Here is a 25,577-nt window from a genome sequence, read left to right on the forward strand (position 1 = left end):
GCGTTGCTTGGATATATATCGTCAAATATAATCTGGAGATCCCTGCTAACAGGAGAGTCTCACATTATCGCAGGTGTAAGGGACCAACAAGTGTATATGTACGAAGACGACCTGAGGAGTGTGGAGCCGAGGCCAGGAAGATTGAAAATTTATTACAGGGTGATAAATAAAAACGATTTGTAATTTTATAGTTGAATCATGCATCTTTAAAGATGTTCGCACCGTTAACAACCGAAATGTACACAAAAGAGAGACGGTAAACGTGCTTCTAGTAAAATACATTGTTGGCAACGAACTTTTCGTAAACCAAGGCACAGGCGTAAAGCTTCCCCTTCCAGAAGAATAAGGAGGTGTAATTTATATGCCGGCGCAGCTGAATATATAGAACACATCCAACTTCCAAAATTTGCCGCACGTGGATGTTATAAATCATCGCAAGAGGGACTCTCCGCATCCCCGATCGACTGTTGCAAAGCCTCCTTAGCATTCCAACAGCGCGCACTCCTCTTTTACGTATATATTCAATGTGCGTGCGTCAACTAAGCTTGTTATCACATTTTATACCCAGGTATATTGCCCAGTCCAGCTGACGTATATTCTGCAGGTGGTAGGTAAGGTTTATATGAAATGAATCCACGAGAGGAAATCCTATAATTATGTATTTTCTGGCGTTAAGGTAGAGGCGAATATTCGGTGACCAGTTTTCTATGGCGCACAGGTACGTTTGCAATCGACTATACAGGGTGTTTCAACGAACACTTTCAAATAACAAAAATGCTGGTGGCATATATGACAATTCTAGTCCATGAGCTGGGCTACTCGAACAGGCGTACAGTACCTGCACGAAAAATTGAAATGCACACTCGACCAATCAACAAACAATCTCTAATTAAGTCTTTAACTAATTGCCATATTGCACATATTAAAATATACGAATTCTAGCTGATGAAACTGTAAGGCATACACCATTGAAAAGAATAGTGTGGATATAATAAACATATAGTAATATATTAAACAATAATGGTGAAGTGACAGCTCCTTGTGGAACTTCACGCGACTGTTGATGTCTATTTAAAGAAAGATACTTTCAAAGAACAATAAAATTATCTATCAGTTAGTAACACACTAAACCATTTTATTATATCTTTCCAACTACACATGAGGGCGCCAAAAGGAGCAGCCCGCAGTTATAGAAGTATGAAACCCTATGTGAACAGCCAGATATAAATCCAATTTGGCAAGGGTTAAGTGTACCTTTCTCCTCTACTAATTTCATAAGACGAATGTTCATGTTACTTTCTATCATTTTAACCAAATTAGAAGTTAGAGCAACTAGTTGGAGATTGTCAAGCGTGAATCTGTCACCATTACTTAACCTCTTATGACCTGTTGTCGCGATTTCGCATCATACCGGTTTTAAGCCGCACCACCAGAAGAAAACATCTGTAGCCGCTACCCCTGCGCTCAGAGGGAATCCACAGATGTCTGGCAACACGTGGAAAAGGCAGCGCCATCTATCGTCGATTCAGTAAAGAGCTGACGGCTGCCATTTCTCCAGTTGATGCCGACGAAGAACATTTCTCACTATCCATCCATTGACATCCGTCTCCATTCAAGGTATGTAAGTTTTTTGAATATAAAAAAATTTTGCATGATAGGCACTTGGTTGAATAATGCACGCAGATCACGTAAATAATTTGTTTTTGAAGATTAGTTGTTTTTTCAAGCGTGTGTCGCTTTGTCGCGTTTTCGCATCAACAGGCTGTAGCGTCCCGATTTGTGCACAACTTCGTCTTCCTCGGCATGTGGTCAAAAAACTAGTAATTTTTGTTTTTTGCAGTTATTCGGTGCTTTTTGTTCGTGATGGACACCAGAAGGTTCTACGGGATCAGGGTTCCACCCGTTGAAGAAAGCGAAGATAGCTGCCTCAGCGACAGCGATTCGGAATACAGCCCTGACACAGTACATGCTGCCCCATCAGATCAATCTGGGCAGTCTGGGAGCGACACAGGTGCGCAATTTTTTGTTTGTTGGGCGAGTTGCATTCGGCTGCAATGTGAAACGCCGTCAGCGTTCTTTCGTGTTGTATTGCAGTGGCGCGTCTTTTTCTTTTGAAGCCAAAAGCTTCACTACGATAGTCAACACCGCGTTTGTCGGAGCACGAGTGACGTCACGCACTGCGCAGGCTACTGCCCATGTGCGCCGTCGCTTCTCCGCGCCACCGTTTGACCTTTCGCCGCAGCCGTGCGCATTTGAAAGGAGGGGTATTGGCGGCGAGGAGTTACGGAGTCGCCCTCTATCGGAAGCGCCTCGCTGGCGTAGTATGAGGGATCACGTGGCGCGCTCCTCATAGGTTTTGCTGTCAGCGCTCACTGAAAACACCACGCGCGAGCTCTCCCGGACATTTCTGTAAGTACTTTCGAAACGAGAGAAGTTTCTTACTGTCTAAATAATAATCTTGGGCAAGCTGAAAGCACACAATCGTTTACAGCCGCTATCTCTTTACCGAATACGTACAGTGAACGCCACTGCGCGCGGTCGCCGCGATGGAGTCTCCCGAACCGGCTTCTTGCGTGAAAGGTAGGTAAACGCCGAGAGCAAACTATGTGAAATATGTTCTTATAGTGTTTTTATAACTAAATGGAGCGTAATAGAATGAAGCCTCAATGCAGCGATCGCGCAGATTCGCAGCGACCGACTGCGCGTCTGCATGCTTGTCCGCGCACTGTTTCGCTTTCTCCGCGCGCGCGTTTTCGCACAGTGCCATGAGCTTTAGGCCGCAGAATATGAGCATTTGACAGTATACAGGCAACCATTGTTGCGTGGGCGCTATCAGAGCTGTTCAAAAATAATTTCATTGTAGAGACTTCGGCGCCTACGGGGACTGTGATGTGCCGTCGCGACGATGCAATCTTTTTTTTTCTTCTAAATTCTTTGACCTTTCAATACTATTTCTGGAGTTGCGTCGCACTGTATGTTTATCGGCGTTCTCAGCGTGCAATTTCCCGCTGCTCCTTTTTTGTAATCCAGTGCATTAATTCATAACACAAACATGACCATATGCCATGCTTTCTTTAAATGTGCTTCTCACCGCTGCCTTTCCAGTCCACTGAACTTGGCAGTATCTATAGTATCGACAAGTTCATAGACCAAACCGTCATGACATTAGTCGGACAGCGGACTCAGGCGAGCGTCTCAGTGCGCGTTTTGAGAACATCGCAGACCGGGCGCCGTAGCAGAAATCTTCCTCGCGTCTGTGCTTGTTGCATACCCGAGTTGTAGCCGATGACTGCCGGTTTTATGTTTCGCGAGCCAAGCTTCACACAGCTTCTTGTCCTGCGGCTACGTGTGAATAAGACCGACACCGGCCTCCGTTACGTGCGTCCGGCCCTGCGGCACCGAGCAGTAGCCTACCATGTTGCGCGCCTTCAAAGGCAGCCACTACTACCTATTGTAGTGCTTTCAAGCGTTGCAAAGGAGACACTCGAAGCGGGAAAATTTCGCCACTAAATGAAAACCGCAGCGTACGCGGGAATTTAAACTCGTTTTCAGCTCGCTCCGGCGCGCCCGAAGCAGCCGACGCGGCCGCTATGTCCACGTGATCCCTCCTAGCACGTCACGCCGACGGTGGCGCCAGCTTTTCCAGTGGTGGAGCTCGAGGCCAATATAAGGCGCGCTTGCCCATAGAACAGGCGCACGCTGCCGCGCGCTATGCGTCATCGTTTGACGTTCGCCGCAAGCGCGTGTTTATCGCGGATCACCGCAGCTTTTCGCTTCGAGATATCCAGGCCCTTAGCTAAGCCCCAGCCAATTTTTTCAAGCCAAGGTTTTTGTGGCTTTTCAAATGTGGTTTGCGACCTCGCAGTGATTTCTTTTTCTTTTTTTGTTTGCAGATGAAGAAGGTGAAACGGAAGAGCCGTCAACGTCAAGCGCAAGAAGTTTCCTCTGGAAGCAAGTGAACCATCCGCGGACATGCCACCCTCAATGGGAAGACGGTCTTCCAGACCCTCCAGATGAGCCGAAAGCTCCCATTGCGTACTTCCGGTATTTTTTTGACGACAAGCTTCTTGAGGAGATTACAGACCAGTCCAATCTCTATGCAGTGCAGAAGAATGCCAACAAAGCATTGTGCCTAACACGCGCTGAACTGGAGCAGTTTCTTGGGGCCACAATGTATATGTCCATATACAGGCTTCCGCGATCGCGCATGTACTGGAACCGCGAGATGCGAGTAGAAAAAGTGGCAGAAGTTATGTCACGTGACAGGTGGCAAGCGATAAAGAACAGCCTTCATTTCAACGACAACAATCTCCTACAAGCAAATGCTGGCAAAGACAGGCTCTTCAAAATTCGACCACTCATTGACAATCTGCTGCTCAAATTTCAAATCCTTCCAAAGTCACAGATGCTGGTGGTCGACGAGCAAATTGTGCCGTTCAAAGGCCGCTCCTCACTCAAGCAGTACGTCCCTAGCAAGCCTCACAAGTGGGGCTACAAGATTTTTGTACTTTGCGACACCCACGGACTTGTCTCTGACTTCTCTATATACACAGGGGACATCCGCCCTGTTCCTGGATTACCTGACCTTGGAGCAAGCTCTAATGTTGTGCTCGAGCTTTCGCGCTCCATCCCAGAGAACAAGAGCTACTTGCTCTTTTTTGACAACTGGTTCACATCCATAAAACTGCTGGTAAATTTGCATCAGCGTGGTATTCCAGCAATGGGAACTGCACGCGCAAACAGAATTTCTGGATGCCGACTGCCCAGCGATGCAGAAATGAAGAAGAACGGTAGAGGAAGCCACGTGGAGAGGCAGGCTACTATTGAAGGGGTCGAAGTCCGAGTAGTGAAGTGGTACGACAGCCGGGGAGTGAATATTGCTAGCACATTCGGGAGTGCCCAGCCTCTAGGAAGCTGCCAGCGGTATGACCGCAAAAAGAAAGAAAGATGTGAAGTTGAGCAGCCAGCCATTGTGAAGGCTTACAACACTTTTATGGGTGGAGTCGACCTTCTCGATGGGCTCATGGCGTACTACAGAATTTTTCTGAAGTCGAAGAAATTCTACCTGCGATTTTTTTTTCATTTTGTGGACATGGCTGTTGTGAGCAGCTGGCTGCTCTACCGGAGGGATTGTGATGCTCTAGGAATCCCAAAGAAACATCAACTGGATCTTCTAGCGTTCAAGGCTTCTCTAGCCAGCTGCCTGTGCAATCAAAACAAGGACGTGATGAAGAAGAGGGGCCGGCCGTCTCTTTCCGTGGAAGGAGAGCTTGAGAAGAAGAAAAGAAGAGGACCAGCAGCTCCAACACCTAATGCTGAAGTCCGTCAAGACAATGTTGGCCACTGGCCTGAAGTGTCGCAGCAACGACAACGATGCAAGATGCCTGGCTGCAAAGGCCAACCTGTTTCCTTCTGCACAAAGTGCAAAGTTCATCTGTGTATAAAAAAAAGTTCAAATTGTTTCATTTCTTTTCATAAGAACTGAGATACAAATGTGCTAAACTCAAAGAAATGAGCTCTCAAGTGTGTTTGAAAATAAACATTTTTTGATCCATTACGACCTGTTGTCGCGTTTTCGCGACATAGCTGTAACTTTCTTCCTAAAACCCCGACACGCATAAAAGTTGCTGTGTAACTTCCTCATAACCAGAACATAAAAAGCCACAGCAAAAATAATTTTTTTATGCAGTATGCTAAATTCAGGCTAGAAGAGGTTAAAAGAACCAGAATAATTTTAGCGAGTTTCCAGCTTGAAGGCATCCGCCAAAATTGAGCAGAATAGTTTCCAAATCTTCCTTGTCGTCTTTCAGACCACAATTCAAGTCCTCTTCTTCCAACATTACACACTTTTACAATATTCGTAAAACATAGTTGCTGATGCGCAAAGCAGCGCTCAGTCTCAAGCGACCGTCTCAAAATGACAGCTTTTCGCTATCCGAGATGTCTTTCAAGAAAAGTGTCGTCGTCAATGTCCCCGTTGTCGCTGCCTTTACCTATGACGTATGGTATAGGGACAACTAAAAAATAAATCATCGTTAACATCCGGGCATACATTTTGGCAACTCCATACTGCATAATGAGAGTTATTGTGAGCAGCGCAATTTCATAGGATCGTCAGCCGCAGCATCCTCATCAGCAGCAGCAATCCACCATGACGACGATGGCTCCTCGCCGTCTCAGATGTCACTCACATCGAAGAGTCCGACGGAGGCCACACCTAATCTCTTTTTCAACAATCGATCCTCGAGCCTGTCTCATCACATAAGACGCCACGAACGATGCCGCTCACTCGAGAGCAGAGTGCTGCGTGAAATAATGTCCTTGCCGCACACAGCCAAGCACACTTTTGCGTTCTTGCTCTTCCGCCCACTTCTGCCTTTTGTTCAGCGACGACTGTATACAACGTGCCGTTGGCGTCGGGCGTTCTGACAGCCGCGTTTTTATTTCAACACACGCGGCAGCCCTGCATACTTAACAGACGGCACGTAGAGGCCGACACGGGGGGACGGGAAACTGGCCACGACTCGTCCGAAACGGTGAATAATTTATTCCATCGTATATGCAATAACGACGTCCACGGTTCCTCACATCCACCTTGTGCCTCACTGACGGGATTTGTCGGCGACGATTACACGATCGCGCGCGATCCGACCGTCGCGCATCTGTCCACGAAGAACATGGTTCGAGAAGTGCGGTATATATATATATATATATATATATATATATATATATATATATATATATATATATATATATATATATATATATATATATATATATATATATATATATATATATATATATATATATATATATATATGTATATATATATATATATACTACAGCGGGCGTCGCGAACGCGTGCATTGATTCCGGATACGACGGCACAGGCAACGATGCTGGCTGTCCTATGCGCGATACGACGTTCTCGGCACCAAGGCCGCTGTACTGGCACCGAATTTGACGCCTATAGCAGCGCAAGATGGTGCAACGGCGTATACTGCATACGTCACCTGCTCTACACTCAAACGCGCTTCGAGCGACCACCGATGAGAGCACGCGCGGGCGCATCTCGCATTCATGGTGATTGTAGCACGTCCGTCCATCTGACTGCGGGCCGGGACCGTGCTGGACGGAATGAAATGCCAGACACGCGCCAGGCGCTTCTTGCATAAGGAATCGGCCAGCCGATGATGCTCGCACTCGCGCGGTAGAGCAGGCGTGAGGCGAGGCGCGTTCGCGAAGAGAAAAGTCACGACGAAGGAAGAAGAGCATATATCGCGCCGAGATCGAGCGTAAGAAGGGAGCAATATTAAACAGTGGCTGCAAACTTCGCGTTCTGTTACGCGGAGTCGGCAGAAAGAAAAAAAAAAAAACCGGACTGCGAAGGGAAAAGGAAGAAGGAAAACGGAGAAAGGGCGGGGCTACGCAGGGCGAACGGACAGCGCAAGAACACCTTCCTTAGAAGGAAGGACACGCACGCACGCACGCACACACACGCACACACGCACGCACGCACGCACACACACACACACACACACACACACACACACACACACACGCACACACACACACACGCACGCACACACACACACGCACGCACGCACATGCACGCACGCACACACACACACACACACGCACGCACACACGCACGCACGCACACCATCTACAAGGTATAGACCAAAATGTTCTTGGTTACAGTCCAAAACTTAAACTGAAGCTTCAACTTCGGCTCGCCGTCAGTGTACTCCTAGCAACGGAGCGCGCAATGCGGACGATGTCTTATATGGCCCGCCGCTAAGTGCTTTGTTTCTGAGTAACGAGCTTCCTCTGCGAGCTCTTGAGCATCCCACTCCCCCTTCTCTCGATTCTAACGAAATGGATGTCGCCATCCACAGGTCTGGTTCGGTTAAAACAAGAGAGGAAGATGTGAATACCACGGAATGGAAAGAGCAGGCCCAAAATAGTTGCCGTGGATTCGCCTCTTCAGTTGGATGACAACGCGGCATTCTCGACAAGGCCCAAAGTGTACAGCGCTTTCTTTGTTCTGCTCGCGAACTCCGCAGACGAGAGTGCGCGTTGTAGCAGTGAAGCCCCTTTGATGAGTTTGTCTCGCCCCGGGGAGGTGCTCGTTAAAACTGCAGCGGCCTGCAGTCACGGGACAATCGGAAAATTTCCGATCGTGCGCCCGGCGCGCGCCGCGCGTGCGTGGACAAGTGGCTGTAGTTGGTGAAGCGATTATCGCGCAACGGGCCATGTATGCATATGTAAATAGAACGTGCTCGCAGCATCGCGACGATGCGAGTCAATCAACGGAACGAAGACTCGCTGCACGGTCCGGAAGAGCTCGAAGCCTGCGTGACTCGACGATGCCCATCGACCATGGTCCACTTCATTTCATACAAGCGTATCTCAATTAGAACAGGGAACGCGCGTTGCACGCTGGAGACGGCCGTCCTGTGCTTTGCGCGCGGGCGTCTAGATTCGGAGCAACAGTAAAGCGTGTTCCTTGGACAGACACCGAGCACGCGTTGCTCTATGTGGCTTGTGGCGGGATTTTGGCTAAACGTATAGTTCTCGGCGGAGAGCACCGCTGTGGGAGGTCGGTTGGTTGGCTGGTTGATTTTCCTTTATGAATGGCTCACAGCCACTACGGGGGATTGTCCAAGAATTGAACGAGTTAGCAAAATAATTAGTCAAATATAAAAAAAGAGGAGGCACAGATGGGAAATTTTGAATAGTTCAAGCGAAAAGTAAAATGAGAGAAATATTTAATAGTTTAGCCAGGAGACCATCCTCTGGTCAGTAAGCGCAGGCGATGCAAACAGAAGGCGTCAACTAACTCTTCTTCTTCCTTGAGGCTGTGCACTCTGCTCATTCCTCGGCACAATCGTATAATAGTGAATTATCCCTCGCATCTACTTGTATTTTCCCACGCGGCTCTTCCTCACTCTTCCGCACCGCTCTTCTTTTGTGAGGATCGGCATTCGATAGGCGCAAATGACCAGCCGAACACTACACATTTACGCAATAAAACCTGCCCTAAAGACAAGCGTAACGCCCTGTTGTGACATATTCGACAGCACACGCCATTCTCCGCGCGCATTCGTGTATAGCGTCTATAGTCGCTGGCGATCCAGATGGACTGTCCTCCTCATTGCCCGCCGTGCGTCCAGCAAAATCAAGTGCCCTGCACGCGCGCAGCTTCTATACGAGGCTCGCGAATCGGAGAACCAAGTAAGAACGATCGTGCGTGGCGATGGCAGATGGACGGTGTGTACGGTCGCGGCACGCAGTGCGCGAATTGTTTGGACGCGAGTTAAGAGGGCGCTTGATCATAGGAGATGCGTGCGACTGGTAATCCAATCAAGGGGTGCGCTCAAAGAAAGAGAGATAGCAAGAGAGAGAGAAAGAGAGACAGCGCTCTCGGGCGCTTTGCTGTTTGCGCGTTCGAAACACAAGTCGTCCACGTCGTCGTGGCTGTTTGCCGACGCCCCGACGCTGCCAAATGCCTCGGAGAATTGACGATAAACAGAGCACCGTACTCCGTCGTCGTCGTCGGGGGAACGCTTTCTTCGCGCGAAGACGGCGTCGCACTCGCGAAACTTTGTCAAATAAACGCTATATACGCGCGGCGTCTCTTCTCCCACGCTTCTCGCGGCACTGTGAGATATAAACGCAGTCGAAGCTATATATACACAGACGGTGGCGAAGCCTGCAAGCACTTCTAGGGAATTAAAGAATCGCTGTAGGTTCCCTCTGCTGGTCGGTCATGCGATCGGCGTCCACTTCCTTATAGAAGGCCACCCGATACTATAGCGTGTTTGAGGAGTGGGAACGTGCCACGTACGTCGGCGGACGTGAGGTCGGAAGTGCTCGATCTCGGTGTTTCCAAGGATGGAGCATAACCCGAAGTAGATCACGACAGTGACGTGGAGCCGGTGGCGACAGCCAGCGCTCTGACGACGGCTGAGGCAAGTTTCCCCTTCTAATTTTATCGCGATAGCGTTTGTATGACACTCCAGGCCAATTATCGCTGTCGTCATCCTCGTCGCTGTCGCCGTCACCGCGTGATGTTCCGTATAAGATGCAAGTGCGATGTGATGACGATGATTTTTTGACATCGAATTTGAAACGGGGCGGTGGCAAATATTCACCTAGCTTGCTTGAATTAATCAGGTGTGCATATACATGCTTTTCAGTATAGCATTTTGCCTACATCTCCTTAATCTTTTTCCTCTTCCTTAAATCTTTAACACATATACACATTGTACCGTTATACACATTGTACCGTTGCTTATACTTGTAACGGATCGGGTCCTATCAAATATAGTTCCTACTTTTTCTCCCACCAGTACTCTAAACGTCTTTTGCTTATCTCCACTGCTGACCGCTTAATAATAAAAAGACAGCTCTCCGCGCGCCGTTTTCTGTGGGTGCGAGGGAAAGCGTGAGGCTTGATGCGTGCAGTCTTCCCGCGTGCCTAGTGTGGGACGTCACGTGATGAGGAGCATGCAATGGGAAACCATTGGGAAACCAATGGGAAACCAGATTTTTCTGAATAGCCGCAGGCTGCCCCGTTCCGAAAGGAATAAACGATGGCTGCCGCCGATCGCTCGGGCACTGGCTACTCACACCTGCAGGAGAGCATGGGTGTATTGGCGTATAATAAAACTTCTTGCGTGGCCGTGTAACGTTTTCGAGCACTTTCGGCACGTTTACGCCCTCGTTCTGCCGACTCTCCTTTGCTGAGGATTCGTTTTAGCGTCATTCGTAAGCTTCCGTTGCATGCTGCCGCGATTTTTGACCAGCCGCCGCAAGCTAAGAGAAAGTGGACGAATCGCAGACGCCGGCACCACCTCTTTCATTCGGTTGTCGATTTTTAGTGCAGTGGCTCGGCCCCAGTGAATCCCTCTCCACTTGAGCGTGCTCCTCGCCTCTTGTCAGCTAAGTAGATAAGACAAGCCGCTCAGTGTAGGCAATGTTATTCGTTTTTCAAGCAAACAAAAGTGACCTCCTATATATGAGGAGAGCGTTTGATTGGTCTTTTCAGACAACCCTGCGGGTGACCGCCCGGTGCTTGCGTCGGCGGTTACGCAAATTTGACGTCAGGAGATTGGAATAAAAACATATTGGAATAGTTTTGCGTTATAGCACCAGGATATTATGTTACGGAGAAAAGAGGTACGAGACGTTTATATACAGTTATCTTTACAAACCCTTATGGCGTACAGCACTGCCCAGCACGAGAGGACCGTGCAATGTATTGACGTCGTTGCCATCGTGGTCTTTTGCAAACGCGGTAGGCCTGCTCTTGGTCAAGGGAAATAACTGTTCGGTAGCAATGTGTTTATCGAGGTAGCCATGGATGGGATTCTCGGGGCCAGGAACAAACTTGGCCCCCGAAACTGGGCCACGGACCCTGGCGAACGCAAAGAGGGACTCGAGCACGGGCCGCCGGTTGTGAGCCGCGCTGGCTGGGTCCGTACACCAGAAATGGCAATAAAATTGCAATGTGCGACATTAGTGCCTCGTGTTTTCCGACTGTAGCGCAGCAGTCAAACTTCCTTTTGTTAGCAGCGAACCAACCATGGCCGATCCACCCCTTCCACCCCCCCTCATATGGGTGCGTGCCGGAAGTTGAAGGTGACAACCACAACAGGCTATATCTGTCAGTCCCGTTGTGGGACTAGCCGGGTGCGTGTTTTATCGCGTCTTGCTGGACCCAATAAAAGTTTGTTCACTCGCTCAACATGAGCGAACCTTATTCGGTGACCATTTAGTGCCGCCAGGTTTTTAATCTCGAGTAATTTCAAAGCGAACGATAAAGTGGTCATAACCATTATTTGACTCTCTTGCTCGTTCTAGTGGTCGGTGGTCAGAGGTTGGGCTTCCGACGTCGATACAAAAGGTGCAGACGTAAAGGGCGCATGCGCAACAAAGTTGATTGCAGGGCGCGTTTGCTGACGAACGCGGAGTGTTAGAGCTCTTTGAGACGGGCATTCTGTCATATATGTACTCGTTAACGGACGGAATTACGCAATGAAACAACAAATGCTATATGTAAATATTTTCGCTGCAACAAATATATACGCTGTCAAGCGAGCCATTTATGTGGTATGATATGATATGGTAAATCTTTGTTCCGAACCATTTATACAAAAAAAAGAACGCAAATACTTTTTTTAAGCGTTCGGCTATCCGCTCACATTTACAATAATAATATATGGTTTCTGCACGACTTTTTAAAAACTTCGATAGTTGTGAAAGGCTCAGCGAGGCGCGGTGCGTATACCGATGATGGTCAGACCGGAACGTGTACAGTCAGTCTATATTTCGTTTATAATCAGTCTGTACATGACGTGTACAGACTGGTTATGCATGATTAGACCGAACAAAAGAAAAATGCTTGTTTCTGGTTCGACGGCTTTTGGCCACTAGCCCTCCGCTATTGGTCAAAAGATTTCGGGCTGCGCCCACTTCGACTGTCTGTCCCGCGACGTCACAAAACCGCGAAAACTCGCCACGTCGAAGTGTCGTGTACGCGTTAAATATGCATTAGTGAGCCGAACAAAATTTACCTTTTTCTGAGTAACCGGGGACAGCCCCGGTCCGCAAGGAACAGAATTTGGCTGATCGCTCAGGCACTGGCTACTTGCACCTGCCGGACAGCATTGGTTGATTTGCGTATAATAAAACTTTTTACGTGGCCGTATAAGGTTATCGAGCCCTTTTGGTACGTTTATGACATCGCTCTGCCAAATCTTTTTTGCTGAGGATCCGTTTTAACGGAGCTATTAACCTTCCATTGAGCACTGCCGCGATTTACGACCAGCCGCTGCAAGGTAAGTAAGGGGAAGCGGACCAATCGAAGACGCCGGCACCACCTTCTTCATCCGGTTCTCTATTTTCGCTGTGCTAGCTCGGCCCCATCAAAATCCTCTCCACTTGCCCGTGTTCCTTGTTCCTGTCAGCCAATTAGATAAGAAAAACTGCTCAATGTAGGTAATGTTATTCGTTTTGAACGCAATCAAAAGTGCGAGGAGAGCGTTTGATCGGGTTATTCAGACAACACTGCGGGTCACCGCCTGATGCTTGCGTCGGTTGTTACGTGGCTTTGACGTCGAGAGATTGGAATAAAAAGATATTGGAATAGTTTTACGTTATAGGGTCCCTGGATTCCCGCATTCGAGGATAGTATTATAGTAACTGCTCACCGTTTAAGTGACGAAGTATGGGGATGCGTTAAGACAACTGTACGCATCACCTTGGTAGCTCCCGATCCCTAACTGGGTGTTTTATACGGTCGCAGACTTTAATTTTAAAATTTTTAATTTAATTTAGACACCAGCTCGAGCATTAGTACCGAAAGATACTCTCTGGGGTGTCGATTTTAGGTACACTTCATTCGCTTAACTTAACGGACAAATTCAGAAGCTGCAGTAATTGGCTATACGTTTCAACAGGCATTTTGACGTTGGTATTAATTTAACACACCGAAGGTTTCATGCAGGACTAGTACAACATTTAATTTGTGCGCTCGTAAGGGCGGGGGGGGGGGGTGCAGGATTGTGGCTGAGGAACCAGTCCGATCACGCACTCAAATAATAAACGACACGCCGATGCCATCCATCGTAAAAGCTAAGTGCGGCCTCAGCGTGACACTACCTGCCCGTTTACGGCGTCGCAGTGCCTGCACAGATTATAAATCGCGAGTTCTTGATAAATGCAAGAATATCTTGGGCGTAAATGACAGGAACAAATTTTTAGAACTGGGCGAAGATGCTTTCGCTTATAGGCTTAAAGTAATATTGCGCGCGTGACAAACTTCGGCTAAACATGCGGTCACCATATACGTATACGTGAAGCGTCTTGCAGCGTGTTCTGTCAAAAATGACAAAGGCGAGGTGACAGTATATCGTTTTTAAACTACAGATTACTAGATTTCAAATGGTGAACACGGGAGCGCGGCTCCTTGCGCCACGAGGACAGCTCAGGAAGACGTCTTCGCTTGTTCATTCATTGGACGGGGCGCATAGTAATCATACGACGGCAGCGCCGTCCAGCGTGTACATCCGGTTGTGATGCAGGCGCTGCGGTCGCATGGCGCTTGTGGAGGCACCGCACGACATCGCCGAGACGCTCAAACTGCTGACGCACCATTTTAGGGCGCCTCGAACACATCCGCGTCACTGGGACGATCAGAAACGTTGACCACTCTCAGCACTTGGTCTACCTCGGCTTTGGACTGCTGTTCGTTCTTCGGGTCGGCAATCGCTTTCGGAAGGCGCCTCGACGCGCCGTACGCTCCGCAGTCCAGCCTTGCCTCAATCACGGCACACTGTGCAAGTGCCTTGCGCCGCTTCGTTCTCGGCGGTGGCGCCCACTGGCGACCGGTCGCATGCAGTGCACGGAGAAGCGAGCGAAAAGACTGTGCCGCAGCCGCGGTCGAAGTCATCGTCGTTGACCGACTCCTCTGACCCAGCTTTGTCTCGCGGTGCGTCGTCCTCCTCTTCGTGGCTGGAGGCGGCTTCGCACCGCAGCTCATCCTCCGCGTCGACCGACGTGCTGCACGTACCGGGCTTGATGAACGCATCCTCGCACCCCGAAAAGCAGTCCGTGGATGTGAAGGAAGTGACTGACGATCTGTCGGCGTCATCGTCAGCCAGTGTCCTAGCGCTTGTTCGGGCAGCCGCTGGTGCTCCGTTGGAACAGTACGCCGGGGTTCGGTCAGCGTGCGTCGCTGCGGTGGGCATCGGACCCGTGAAAGGTTTGCGTGCTGCGGCGTCAACCACGGACGGGGTCTGTCCAGACAGCGGTTTCCCGGCGTCTTCAGTTATCCACTCCAGGTCATCGTATATGCTGACGTCTGGACTGGCTTCCTCGATTATGGCGCTCCTGCGCCGCTGCAGGGCAGTGGACAATGTTCCAATGCCAGTTGGCGTGCGAGTCAAAGGCCTTGAGGTGCTGTCACGTGTCACCATAGGTGTCCTCGGGCGCCGTGGGTCGAACAGCTCCTGCTCGAGCAACTCTAACTCTCCGGGGACGGACAGATCGTAGCTGTCCTCTCGGGAAGGATCCCACGCAGCCAGTCTTTCTGCGAGATCATACTCCTGTTGGGAGTCTGTCCTTGGCTGCTCCTTCCCTCCCAATCCCAGTGTCGGCCAGTGTTCACCTGTGCCTCCCAAGTTACGCTCACGCGTACTAATTGTACGTTCCAACAGGTCACCGGTGTCGATCAGCTGCGCAGAGAGTTCGTCCATGAAACTGGCGGCAAGCGAGGCAGCATCATGTGGACTCCATGGATGTTTGACGCCGGAGGCGCTTGACGCCCTCGGTGGGGTTTGCAGCGAACTGTTGCTTTCTTGGCAAAAATCTCTGCTCGAGGACTCGGTGTCTTCTCCCCTACCCGGCGAGCACTCTGGAGGCGTCGACGACACTCCGCGCGATTGCTGAAATACGCCCCACGTTGCGTTTCCCGTTTCGATGGTTTCCAATTGTTTCTCGGAAGAAGAGAGTTCGGTTCGAACTCGGCCAAAACAGTTCGCCGTGCTACAAGAACCTTCGCTTTGGTGTCTATAGCGGGAACTGGTGCCGCAAAACGCGCCGCTGCGGTGTCGCGAAGACACGCTTCGTGCCCGACAATCTCGACTGCACACGTCGAGGCCTTGCGGCTTAGCGGGGTGCTTTGGCTCTGACCTCGGGGATGAAGTCGGTTCCGCGGCGCTCGGATTCAGGTTGTCACTGCCCTCCGGCGCATTGGTGGACGGCAGGGCAGTTCGCGTGGTCTTCTCGATGGGTGGATAGGATCGCGTCGCTGACTCTGCCCTCTCATCTAGGCCTGCAGACCTGGTTGTCCTCGAACGCGCGGTCTCTTCAGCTGTACCGATCGCGCGACGTTGGTCTTCGCGGTAGCAGTGGCTGTCGGAAAGTGTGGAGCTGTTGCTAGTCAACGAACCGTCGCCCAGAAGGGATTCGTAATACCGCTCACTGCGTCCCCACGGATATGCAGGAGGCTTTGGAATCCCGCAGTCTTCCTTCCTCGCTCGAACGATTTTCGCCGGCTGCATTTGGTACGTCCGCGCGCCTCCTTGCAAAACCCGTGGCGCGCTGTCCGACCGCGGCATGGGTTCGTTGTCGGTCGCCGAAGGTTCTTTGTCGGCTGGGATGCTCTTACAGCCGTCTCACTGGCGCTTGCGGGTGCAGGGAAGAATCGCACGAGTGCGGGAGATGGTTCGGAAGGGACCCGCCAGGTCGACAGAGGACAGCGCAGCTTCTGACTAGGCACTGGGACGCCGCTGGCCTTGATGGCGCAATGGTCGGGTATAGTGATAGGCGCGTGGTCTAGTGAAGATGATGATTTCCGTGCTATGGTACATACCCACAACGGGGGATTGGCCAAGAGTGTAGCGGTACATTTAAAATGAAATCAGACTAAATGAATAAATAAAAGTAAATAAAATTGTTAAAGGAAACAAACAACCCTATTGAAAAAAAAAGCATATGCCACGAAACTCCCATATCTAATAATCCGATAGGAAGCATATAGGATGTGGATGTCACGTTGTAGTGATGGTCAATGAGACAGTATCAAAACTCTAAATCACGAAAGTCTCTGGTGTTTGCGATAGCAGAGCCACGAATTTTTGCCATCTTCTCTCTCATTGGTAGAAGCACACACGGTGGCGCGTGCGCCTCCGCCAATGAGAGAGGAGAGTTCGGTCACGTCACGCAAAACTCAGCACCCTGCAGCACCACTAGATGGCGTTGCCCTCCGAACATCACTATAAGGTCCCTAGATAAAACAAGCCTTTATGCATAGGGATCTTACACATCACTAAAGTGCCTCGATGTCATCCTCACCCGCCGACCAGCGGGTGCTGAGGCGCGCATTGAGGCACCCTACGCATCACGGGCTACGGAACCCACCGATTGCGCTCGCAGTATCGCACAACTTATGCGGCGGCGCTGTCAGGCCTCACCTTTCCCTTCGTGAGTCAGTGTCGGCGCGGGCGTTTGCCGTCGCGTCGCGTTATCCAAATGGTGCTGAGCATCATGGTGTGTACCAGTGTACGCTTATAACTCAAGCATAGGAGAGGAGCGTATTGGTTTAAAGCAGAACTGTGTAAAAGATCCTCTTCATAGAAATGTCACGGAGGAAGCAGCAAATTCAGACCCTCCCAGCGATTCGGCGAGATCGGTAGCGAAAACGCTTAGCCCGCACCACAGCCTAAGGCTCCAACATTCGCGTTACACACTCGTAACCGTCCTGTGAGATTTTTAATTGCGCGGGTATTTCTATGCCTATCTAACGATGAAAGCTGTCTGTCATGCAAGACGAATCGCTACTAAAATTGTATAAAACAAAATTTTCTATGAAGGCTTTCTTGAAAGATTTCGTGATGGTGCAATGAAAACCAATTCTAGAACCACATGCAGAACCGATTTGGTGCATTTTAGACATCAGGAAAATTCTGATTTTGCGGAAATTTATTTCCAGACACGTCACATGAGCGTTGTGTTTCGGTGGTCGCGGGATGCGCCTCCCTTTGGGGCGTTCCTTCACCGACCGAAATTTCACCGATCTGTGAGGGCTCATGCGTTTCATGTCCCGCATCACAGACAGATGAGCAGTCAATGACCTGATATAGATGATAAGGAGTGATGAGGGGTTATATGGATCTCACTAAGGTTGATTATGATTCGACGTGGATGAATAAGATGTTAACAAGCGATAAGGGCTTAAATGGTCGGATCAATTCTGACAATGTTAACAAGCACTGATAACGGTTGATAAGGGTCGTATCAAGTCCGATAAGGTTGATAAGGACAGGCAAGGGTTGATAAGGATCGGATGGAGTTCGATAAGGTTGACAAGGGCAGATAAGGGTTGGTAAGGATAAGATCTTGTCCGATAAGGTTTATAAGGACTGCTAAGGGGTTAATAAGCTTTATATTGGTTGGAGCAAGTTTCATAAGATTGATAATGACAACGGGTGGCATGGATATATGAGCAAGTGGCATGATGCTTACGCATACTTAGACAACTCCCAGAGAAGATTCTGAGTGTTTTCTTTTTCTTTTTTTTACGCAGACATTTGAGATGCCGTGTCCACTTATTTCATGAGGCCCTGCGCCCTGAGTCTGGGTTGGACGGCTCGCAATGGCTTCTCTCAATAATGATTCTATTATTGTATAGTACTATAACGCTGCTGCGGCATTGCGGATGGTTAAATTGCCCTGCCAGTGACCACACGAAAATGCGAAAATCGCGTACATTCGTTAGCCCCATGTCCCATGTTCGCGTTCGACGGTTGGTTATGACATTTAAACAGAATGGAGAGGTAGGCTAGTTGGCACTCAATTACAGTATCGAAACATAGAGCGCAGCAGAAGACGAAAGACGAAGAAAGGGACACACAAGCCAAGCGCTCGTGCGCTTGTTCTTGTTCCTTAGGGAAATGGCACAACCAACATGGAGGATTGGCCGTGAATGAGGCTGTGAAAAGGCTATTATTGGTATTTTCTTTATAGGAAAATAAGGTGAAATAAAGTAAGTAATTTGTAATTGTGAAACAAAATATCAACTGTCACAGATATCAAGGCTAAAATATATAAATATTGCAGTAAAATTATCTGTTCTTAAGAAGGAAAAAGAACAATTTTAGTATGCAAATTTTCTTTCTCACAGAAAATTGCAGGGGGCTTCCCAAATGTTCCTGTGGCTATAACCCAGTGCGGTATCCCTAAAGCAAAGAATTATCGAAATAGTCAAATTCAAGCCAAGGTATCGGAAGGGGTCTTCTAAAACTATTATCCTTGGAGCATTGAACTCGGCGACAAGCTTGCGTTGTAGGGCTCTTTCTTCGTCTTTTGCTGCGCTATAACCCCCGTATTTAGAAATGCATCCTAACTTGAAGCTCATGCTTGACATGATATAAATCACGCCTAGTGCGAACGCGTCCAAAACGCTCAATCGTTTCCTTTGGTGCGTTCACGACAGGCGTAAGTTCTGTTATGCCTTTTGATGAGCTGAGTATCGTGCTATCTACACCAGCTACGCTTCAATCGTTCTGCGTTAGTAAAAAAAAAATGCAGACTTTTGCTTTAAATCGGTGAGAACAGGGTGGACAAGTGCTCGAACCTGTACTCAAGATTATCCATGCTTGTTAGCATACTGAATTGTTAATCTCTACTGCCTTGAAAAGCGCAATAAAAAGCTTTAAAGCGAATAGCTTTCTTTGACTCTTTCGGCCGTTTTTGTGTTAGGTTGGTGGTACGACGGTAGACCAGACTTGGGCGAGGGTAGGCCAGGAAACGCGCCGACGGAAAGGGCGCGTTCTGTTCCGTGACAAATTCGTCCTGGTCCGGGACGAATATTTATTATTTATGATTTCCCTTTATTAATTACTTCTGTCCACCTTGAGGGTCTCCGCAGAACTATTACGTCAAACGCTACAGTAAAGTGTGAGCAGGCTGACGCATCACGCTGCTTCCTCATTTTTTACGGCAGCCATGTTGTTCTGCTTCGTAATATACACATGATTGCTGATGTTGAGCTGCTAGTAAATTTAGTTGCAGCGCCCGCGACAAAATATGGCGAGAAGTGCCGTTTAGGAAGCGGGGGGGGGGGGAGGTCAAGTGACTTGGAATAGGCTATGAGAAATGGGAGACATGTACATCGGCGACGGGGTAAGTGAAGCAAGCGGAGTAAGTCCAACAAGACACTGGCCGTGTTTGGCGCATGCTGGCGTTTGCTTGCGTAGCACTTGCTTACACAGATACAAGATACCTGAACAGTATTTTAATGTACTATCTAAGATACATACATGTACTTCGATACTGCATAGCCTTGGTCGGCACCATATTTGGTGGTCGGTGAGCGGGCGAGAGTAATGCTGCGACCACGTGCACGAGGTACGTCTGTGAGCTGTATACGGATGAGGGACTGCCTGAGCTTTTTACAGAAAAACAACGTGACATAAACCGGAGTGCCTGTATTCACAAGACCGGGGTCATTAAGGCATGCAATTAACTCACCTGCGTGTCACCATTGGTGATCTGCGCAACCCTTGACGTTAAAGGATAAAGCAGTTGGCGGTTCCTGGCTCCCCAGGAATGCCCAACTGTTTACGCTTTGCGGTCATCCTCCCGTAGTGGATGGGATGACCGCTTATCAATCACGTAACGTGCTTATTTGCACCGCTAATTTTAAACGTTAGGCCTAGTCAACAAGCCTTGAGAAGCGTTCATAGAAGGATAGGCTCCGATATCATTTGCTGTTGAACTACGGTGTAAAAAAAGGAAGATGTTGTCGATATACCCCAAATCTATGGAATATGCCTTCATCCGACAGATTCCCGTCATTACCGTCAAGGGCATACATATCGATGGGCCTGTCATTCTGATCATCATAAGACAATGTTGGGTCCACAGCAGGACGAATGCCTTTCCAGACGGTCTACAGTTACCCCCATCTTGCGCTAGCCGATTCCATCTACATGCCTACTAATTTCCCAATCTCCGTCACACTGCATAGGAACACTACACGGAAGAAAAAACGACAGGACAAGATGCTCACTTTGTACTAAAATTTAATCTCACGTGTAACAATACGTATGGAGGATATCGCCAAGATCACAAAACGAAACTTCAGAAACAAGAAGCAAACTCCAGCCAGAAACAGTCAAAACAACAACAACAACAACAACAACAACAACAACAACAACAACAACAACAACAACAACAACAACAACAACGACGACGACGACGACGACGACGACGACGACGGCGACGACGACGACGACGACAACAACAACAACAACAACAACAACAACAACAACAACAAGTACAGAAAGTCATAGATTATTCATGTAGATGACTGTACCACTGCCTATTTCTCCATTTCTGTCTCATAATATTAACTGGAACATCGAATACCTGCGTTTTCTCTCTAATACTTACCATGGGCTTCCTCGGTTCTCTGATGTGTTAACTCTTATCACTCTCAGTTCCATCGTTCATTGCGCGACCTGTGGCCTTTTTCACAGCCCTTCTTTGTCTTCACATTGCGTCCCTGTAGGTTAGTACCGGCAGTATGTGCTCGTACTTTACTTCTAAAGCACATCGGCAAGCTACCCTCTATGACTTCATTGGGCGTGCTTGCTATATGGCTGCCGAACTTTAGCTCTCCGAAGCAACCAATGACCTAATAAACAAGTAAAGGACCGCGAGTTTCTAAAACTCTATAGAACCGGTCGAACTGGTAGAAAGGCCGTTATTTATCGACACGCGCAACATAACTGACATTGGAAATTAAAACAAGAGAGAGAGAGAAAAGGATGCATAGAAAGGCAGGGAGGTTAACTGGATGTAGTTCCGGTTGACTACCCTGCACGGGGGGAAGGGTTAAGGAGGATAAATAGAGAAAGAGAGTGGAAGGAAGCGATAGAGAAAAAGAGAGACGAGCACGAACAAACCGCGTACACTATACAGAGGGGTAGGGGGCGGCGTTCTTAAGGTCTATCGATTAGCCCCGTAGACCGCAGGAGCCTTAATAACGCGAGTAAGGCCTTCAGCGCGGATGTCCTTTGGGAGTACTCACGGCTGAAAGGTTGATCCAAGTAGTAAGGAGCGACGGAATCGTGCAAAGTCAACGAGACGGAGACTTGACATTGTCCCTACTGGTCCATACTGTCTTAATCAAATCCTCGAGCAGGGCCGCGCGTCCTACAGGAGTAAGTACCGCTCTCATTCGCTCGCCGTTCCAAGAAATACTTCACGAAAATCATGGCATTAGAGCTGAAGCCGTAGCTGCAGCGTCAGACACCTCAAGAGCCCAGTCATCTCAACGCGCGCTTTCCGGCGCGGCACGTTGATTTGCATCAAAGCGTCGTGTTCGCATTCTCGAGCCCATTTATCCAGCGTTGTGTGTCCACCGCCATAGCCGTCCTCGTGGCTCCACACTGCAGCGGCTTATCAGTTCGCTACAGGGTACAGGCCATGCACTGAAAGTTTCGTTGAACGAACAACGCGACGTGCAGAAAAGAACACGAGCGAGCGCTTCGCCGTGTAATCGCAGGCAAGAATAGCACCGGCTTCCGGGTTGTCCTCTGCTTCACCCGACCGGGCGTTGACACGATAGCAGGCAACTGGGAGAACCTACTTCAGATCCGGCCAGTCGAAGCATCCTTGAACCTATAGCTTACCTTCTATGAGCAGGCACCCACATTGTCCGTCTGCGGAGCGAATACAACGATATTCCCCGTTAGGTTATCCAAGGCGCTGCGCGGGAAAAGGCTCAGTCTTGTCAAAACTTCTTCTAAGCTTTCATTTTGAAAATGTAAATAAGCGTGTAAATGAGTGCCATCAATTCAGCATATTCTATCTTTGTGACTATGTTATTAATGACTTTATTGATTGCGCGTTAAGCACCCCTGCTATAGTTCATTGTTCCCGGTTAACCGATCATATGTAACGGGTCAGGATCTCACGAACAACATGACAAAGGCGTGGCAATCATGTCGGGCCTGACAAGAGAGGGTTGTCGCTGTCCGACTTTCGACGGGTCCTCGGTTGTGGTGTCGAGTCCATTTGTCTCGACCCGTTACGTGTTCTTTGTGTTCCGCCAGCTGTGGCTATACTATGGAATGGTGTCAGAAACAACTGTTTGTCATGTGAAAATGGAAGCGGTCGGTGAAGCTTGGTTGTGCAAGTCACGTAAGCTTGAAGGCTCAAAGCGTTCAAACGCAGCGACGCCCAGCATTGCAAATGTGGTTTTTGTGAGGACATACTCGAGGCGCGCAGCGTTCAGAATTTACGATGAGTTTGCAATGGAAATGAATCTTGTCACACAGTAGTGGAAGCGCTTTTCCATCCATTGAAATAGCCTTTCAATAACAGCGCAGTGGCGGAGGGCTTAGAAGAACTGTCCCAAAAATTAAAGCATTTGAAAAACCTCTCATATTACCGGTGCTAATACTTCAACGTAGCGCAGATGCCTTTTACAAGTAGATAGGGTAATTCAAGATAACTGTAATGATTTATATATAGTAAAGTTCGTCTTATAGCTATGCGACCAGTAAGCATTAGAATCGCAGCCAAGGTGTCAGTGGTATTGTATGGAGCGCTGACCACTTGTACAGTGGCTTTTCTGAATAACCTCCTCCAGCGTATGGAAATAAAGTTGGTTACGCAACAATACCGAGTTATATCTTCTGTTTCTCTGTTTTATAAAAATGGTAAACATCTGTATCAGCCTTCACGTTGCCTGGACATGGTGCCGCCTGAAAACCTACACAAGCTTCCCATCGTTCACTGCAACATAATCGGGAAGAATTTATTGAAACACTAGCTCATGAAACACCTATCTAAACTACAAACTGCCTGTCCAAGGCAAGTTAAGCATCCGCAGACCCTCCAAACACACAGAGAGGAGGAAAGATAACTACGAATGCACAGCTGTCGCAAAAGCACACACGACAGCAGTCAGTCGAAGACGCCCATCCCTTTCCAGAGCAGGTTCATGGGCGTGTCGACAGTCCTCTGGAAGAACCTGTTGTTCATGCGGCGCGACTGCTCGCCCGTGAAGAAGTTCTTCCACTGGCCAATGACGCCCTCCCGGACGAAGAACTTCCTCTTGGGCATGACGGAGGCGTATTCGCGCGCCTTGAGCTTCATGAAGAGGATGTTGGTCAGGCGCAGCAGGGACTGCAGCTTGTTCTGGTCCTGGATGAAGTCGTTGGCGACGCCGCCCAGGAACTTGGCGATGATCTGCACGTGCTCCTTGGGCTCCTTCTTCATGGTCTCGAAGACGAGGAACAGTATGTTGGGCTCGTTCTTGTAGCTCCACCAGGGCAGCAGGTGATCGAAGTAGTCGTTGTACTCCATCTCGCCTCGGATGAAGCACTCGAAGACGTCCTCGAACGTCCCGCTCTGGAACTGATAGTCCTCTGGGTACGCCTTCATGATGTGGTAGATGGACACGCAACAGTCCTTGACGTTGCGGGCGATGTAGATGTACTTGGCTGAAGGGTTGTAGGCGATGCCATTGAACGGTAGGTGAGTGTTGATGATCCGTGGAGCCCGGTATGAGTCGACCTACAGGATCAAGCAGGACCTAATGACAGGCTGTGTGGTACACCCAATTCAACCAATGTATTTTACATACTGTACTTCCACTGGTCAATTCCAACAGACTGAAAAGAAACAATAGCTAGGGCAGTACTGACCAGCTGCTCTTCGTTCCTTATTCTCCTGCATCTCTTCGCGTAGTGTATAACTTTGGCGTCACACCAATGCGCCTTGCAGAGATTTATTTGTTAGCTTTGAGAATGTGCAAATGTTGTTCCCTGTGGTTAAAGAACGGTGCCAAACGACATTTACATAATTGTTATATTAAATATACATAAGTGTGTCTTATTATTATTATTATTATTTAATTATACTGTCAGCCCATGAAGGGCCGTTACAGGAGTGGAAAATACAAACACATACAAGTATAAACTTTTTAAAACAGGGTTGAAGTACCTCAGACAGGCTGGCCAACGTTTCGATAGGTGGACCTATCTTCGTCAAAGGCGGCCTCGTCATCCTCGGCGTGTTAGTTTTAAAGGGTTAGTGCAGTGACGTCACGTGCGGGTGTTGTCGCTGGCGGCTGGTTTTAAAGAGAGAGATTACAAGAGGGAACAGACGCTGTCGTCCGACGTCTGTGAGCCTCATTCTCAAGGCTCACAGACGTCGGACGACAGCGCCTGTTCCCTCTTGTAATCTCTCTCTTTAAAACCAGCCGCCAGCGACAACACCCGCACGTGACGTCACTGCACTAACCCTTTAAAACTAACACGCCGAGGATGACGAGGCCGCCTTTGACGAAGATAGGTCCACCTATCGAAACGTTGGCCAGCCTGTCTGAGGTACTTCAACCCTGTTTTAAAAAGTTTATACCATAGTGTGCCATTCCATCTGCCAGCCCCTTTCTTGTTTTTGGAAACACATACAAGGATACAGTATGACAACAAAAGCAAGTAAATGAACAGCAGCAGACATTTCAGCAGGGACGCGAATCGGTTTGGATTTTATGCACCTTACAAACTTCCCCCCCCCCCCCAAAAAAAAATAAGAAACAAAATGAACAGATACACCTTTGACAAAGTTATGATATACATATTAGTTAGCGGCAAAAAGAATAACGTGTACACATTGCAAAAACTCCTCAACGCATGAGGCCGACATGACAGAGTCGGGGAGCGCATTCCATTCCGTAATACCTCTCGGGAAAAAGCTGTACTTAAAACAGTCATTTCTGACCTGAGGGGGTGTGATGTACTGGCTATGACGATGTCTGTATGTTTCATTTGTCGAGATTTTGAAGAAGTTGTGTTTGTCGACAAGCAAGTGACCATTAATGATAAGGTAAATTAGTTTCAGTCGCTCATACTTGGTACGTAAGTCTAGCGGAGGTAAGTCGGCAAGCTTACAAAGTTCAGTGGGGGATTGGCAGTAGCGATACTTGTTAAATATGAACCTTGATGCTAACCTCTGGATTCTGTCAATCTTTTGTTGGTTGGATTTAGTGT

General features: G+C 48.6%; 2 protein-coding genes and 1 pseudogene across 5 annotated transcripts in view; 2 read left to right on the forward strand and 1 right to left on the reverse strand.

Moving 5' to 3' along the window:
• The first annotated feature begins 1,401 nt into the window (after positions 1-1,401).
• The window catches only part of LOC135918763 (uncharacterized), a 105,836-nt gene continuing 81,660 nt past the window's right edge, over positions 1,402-25,577 (forward strand). The window contains exons 1-2 of one of the 3 annotated variants that reach the window (XR_011511428.1): positions 1,402-1,617; positions 1,841-2,011. The gene's annotated coding sequence lies outside the window, so the exon portion shown is untranslated. Of the gene's footprint in view, positions 1,618-1,840; positions 2,012-9,735; positions 9,975-25,577 lie in introns of those variants that run through there. The other 2 variants (XM_065452440.2, XR_011511429.1) reach the window with 2 other exon arrangements.
• Positions 3,677-5,557, forward strand: LOC139057886 (piggyBac transposable element-derived protein 3-like; annotated as a pseudogene).
• LOC135918762 (sulfotransferase 1C4-like) overlaps positions 23,313-25,577 on the reverse strand; it is a 76,810-nt gene continuing 74,545 nt past the window's right edge. For both annotated transcript variants that reach the window (XM_070532100.1, XM_065452437.2), the window contains one exon: positions 23,313-24,099. In XM_070532100.1, the coding sequence (XP_070388201.1) occupies positions 23,488-24,099 (612 nt within the window). In that variant the 3' untranslated portion in view covers positions 23,313-23,487. The remainder of the gene's footprint in view (positions 24,100-25,577) is intronic.

The sequence above is a fragment of the Dermacentor albipictus genome, chromosome 1, assembly GCF_038994185.2.
Source record: "Dermacentor albipictus isolate Rhodes 1998 colony chromosome 1, USDA_Dalb.pri_finalv2, whole genome shotgun sequence".
NCBI classification, from domain to species: Eukaryota; Metazoa; Arthropoda; class Arachnida; order Ixodida; family Ixodidae; genus Dermacentor; species Dermacentor albipictus.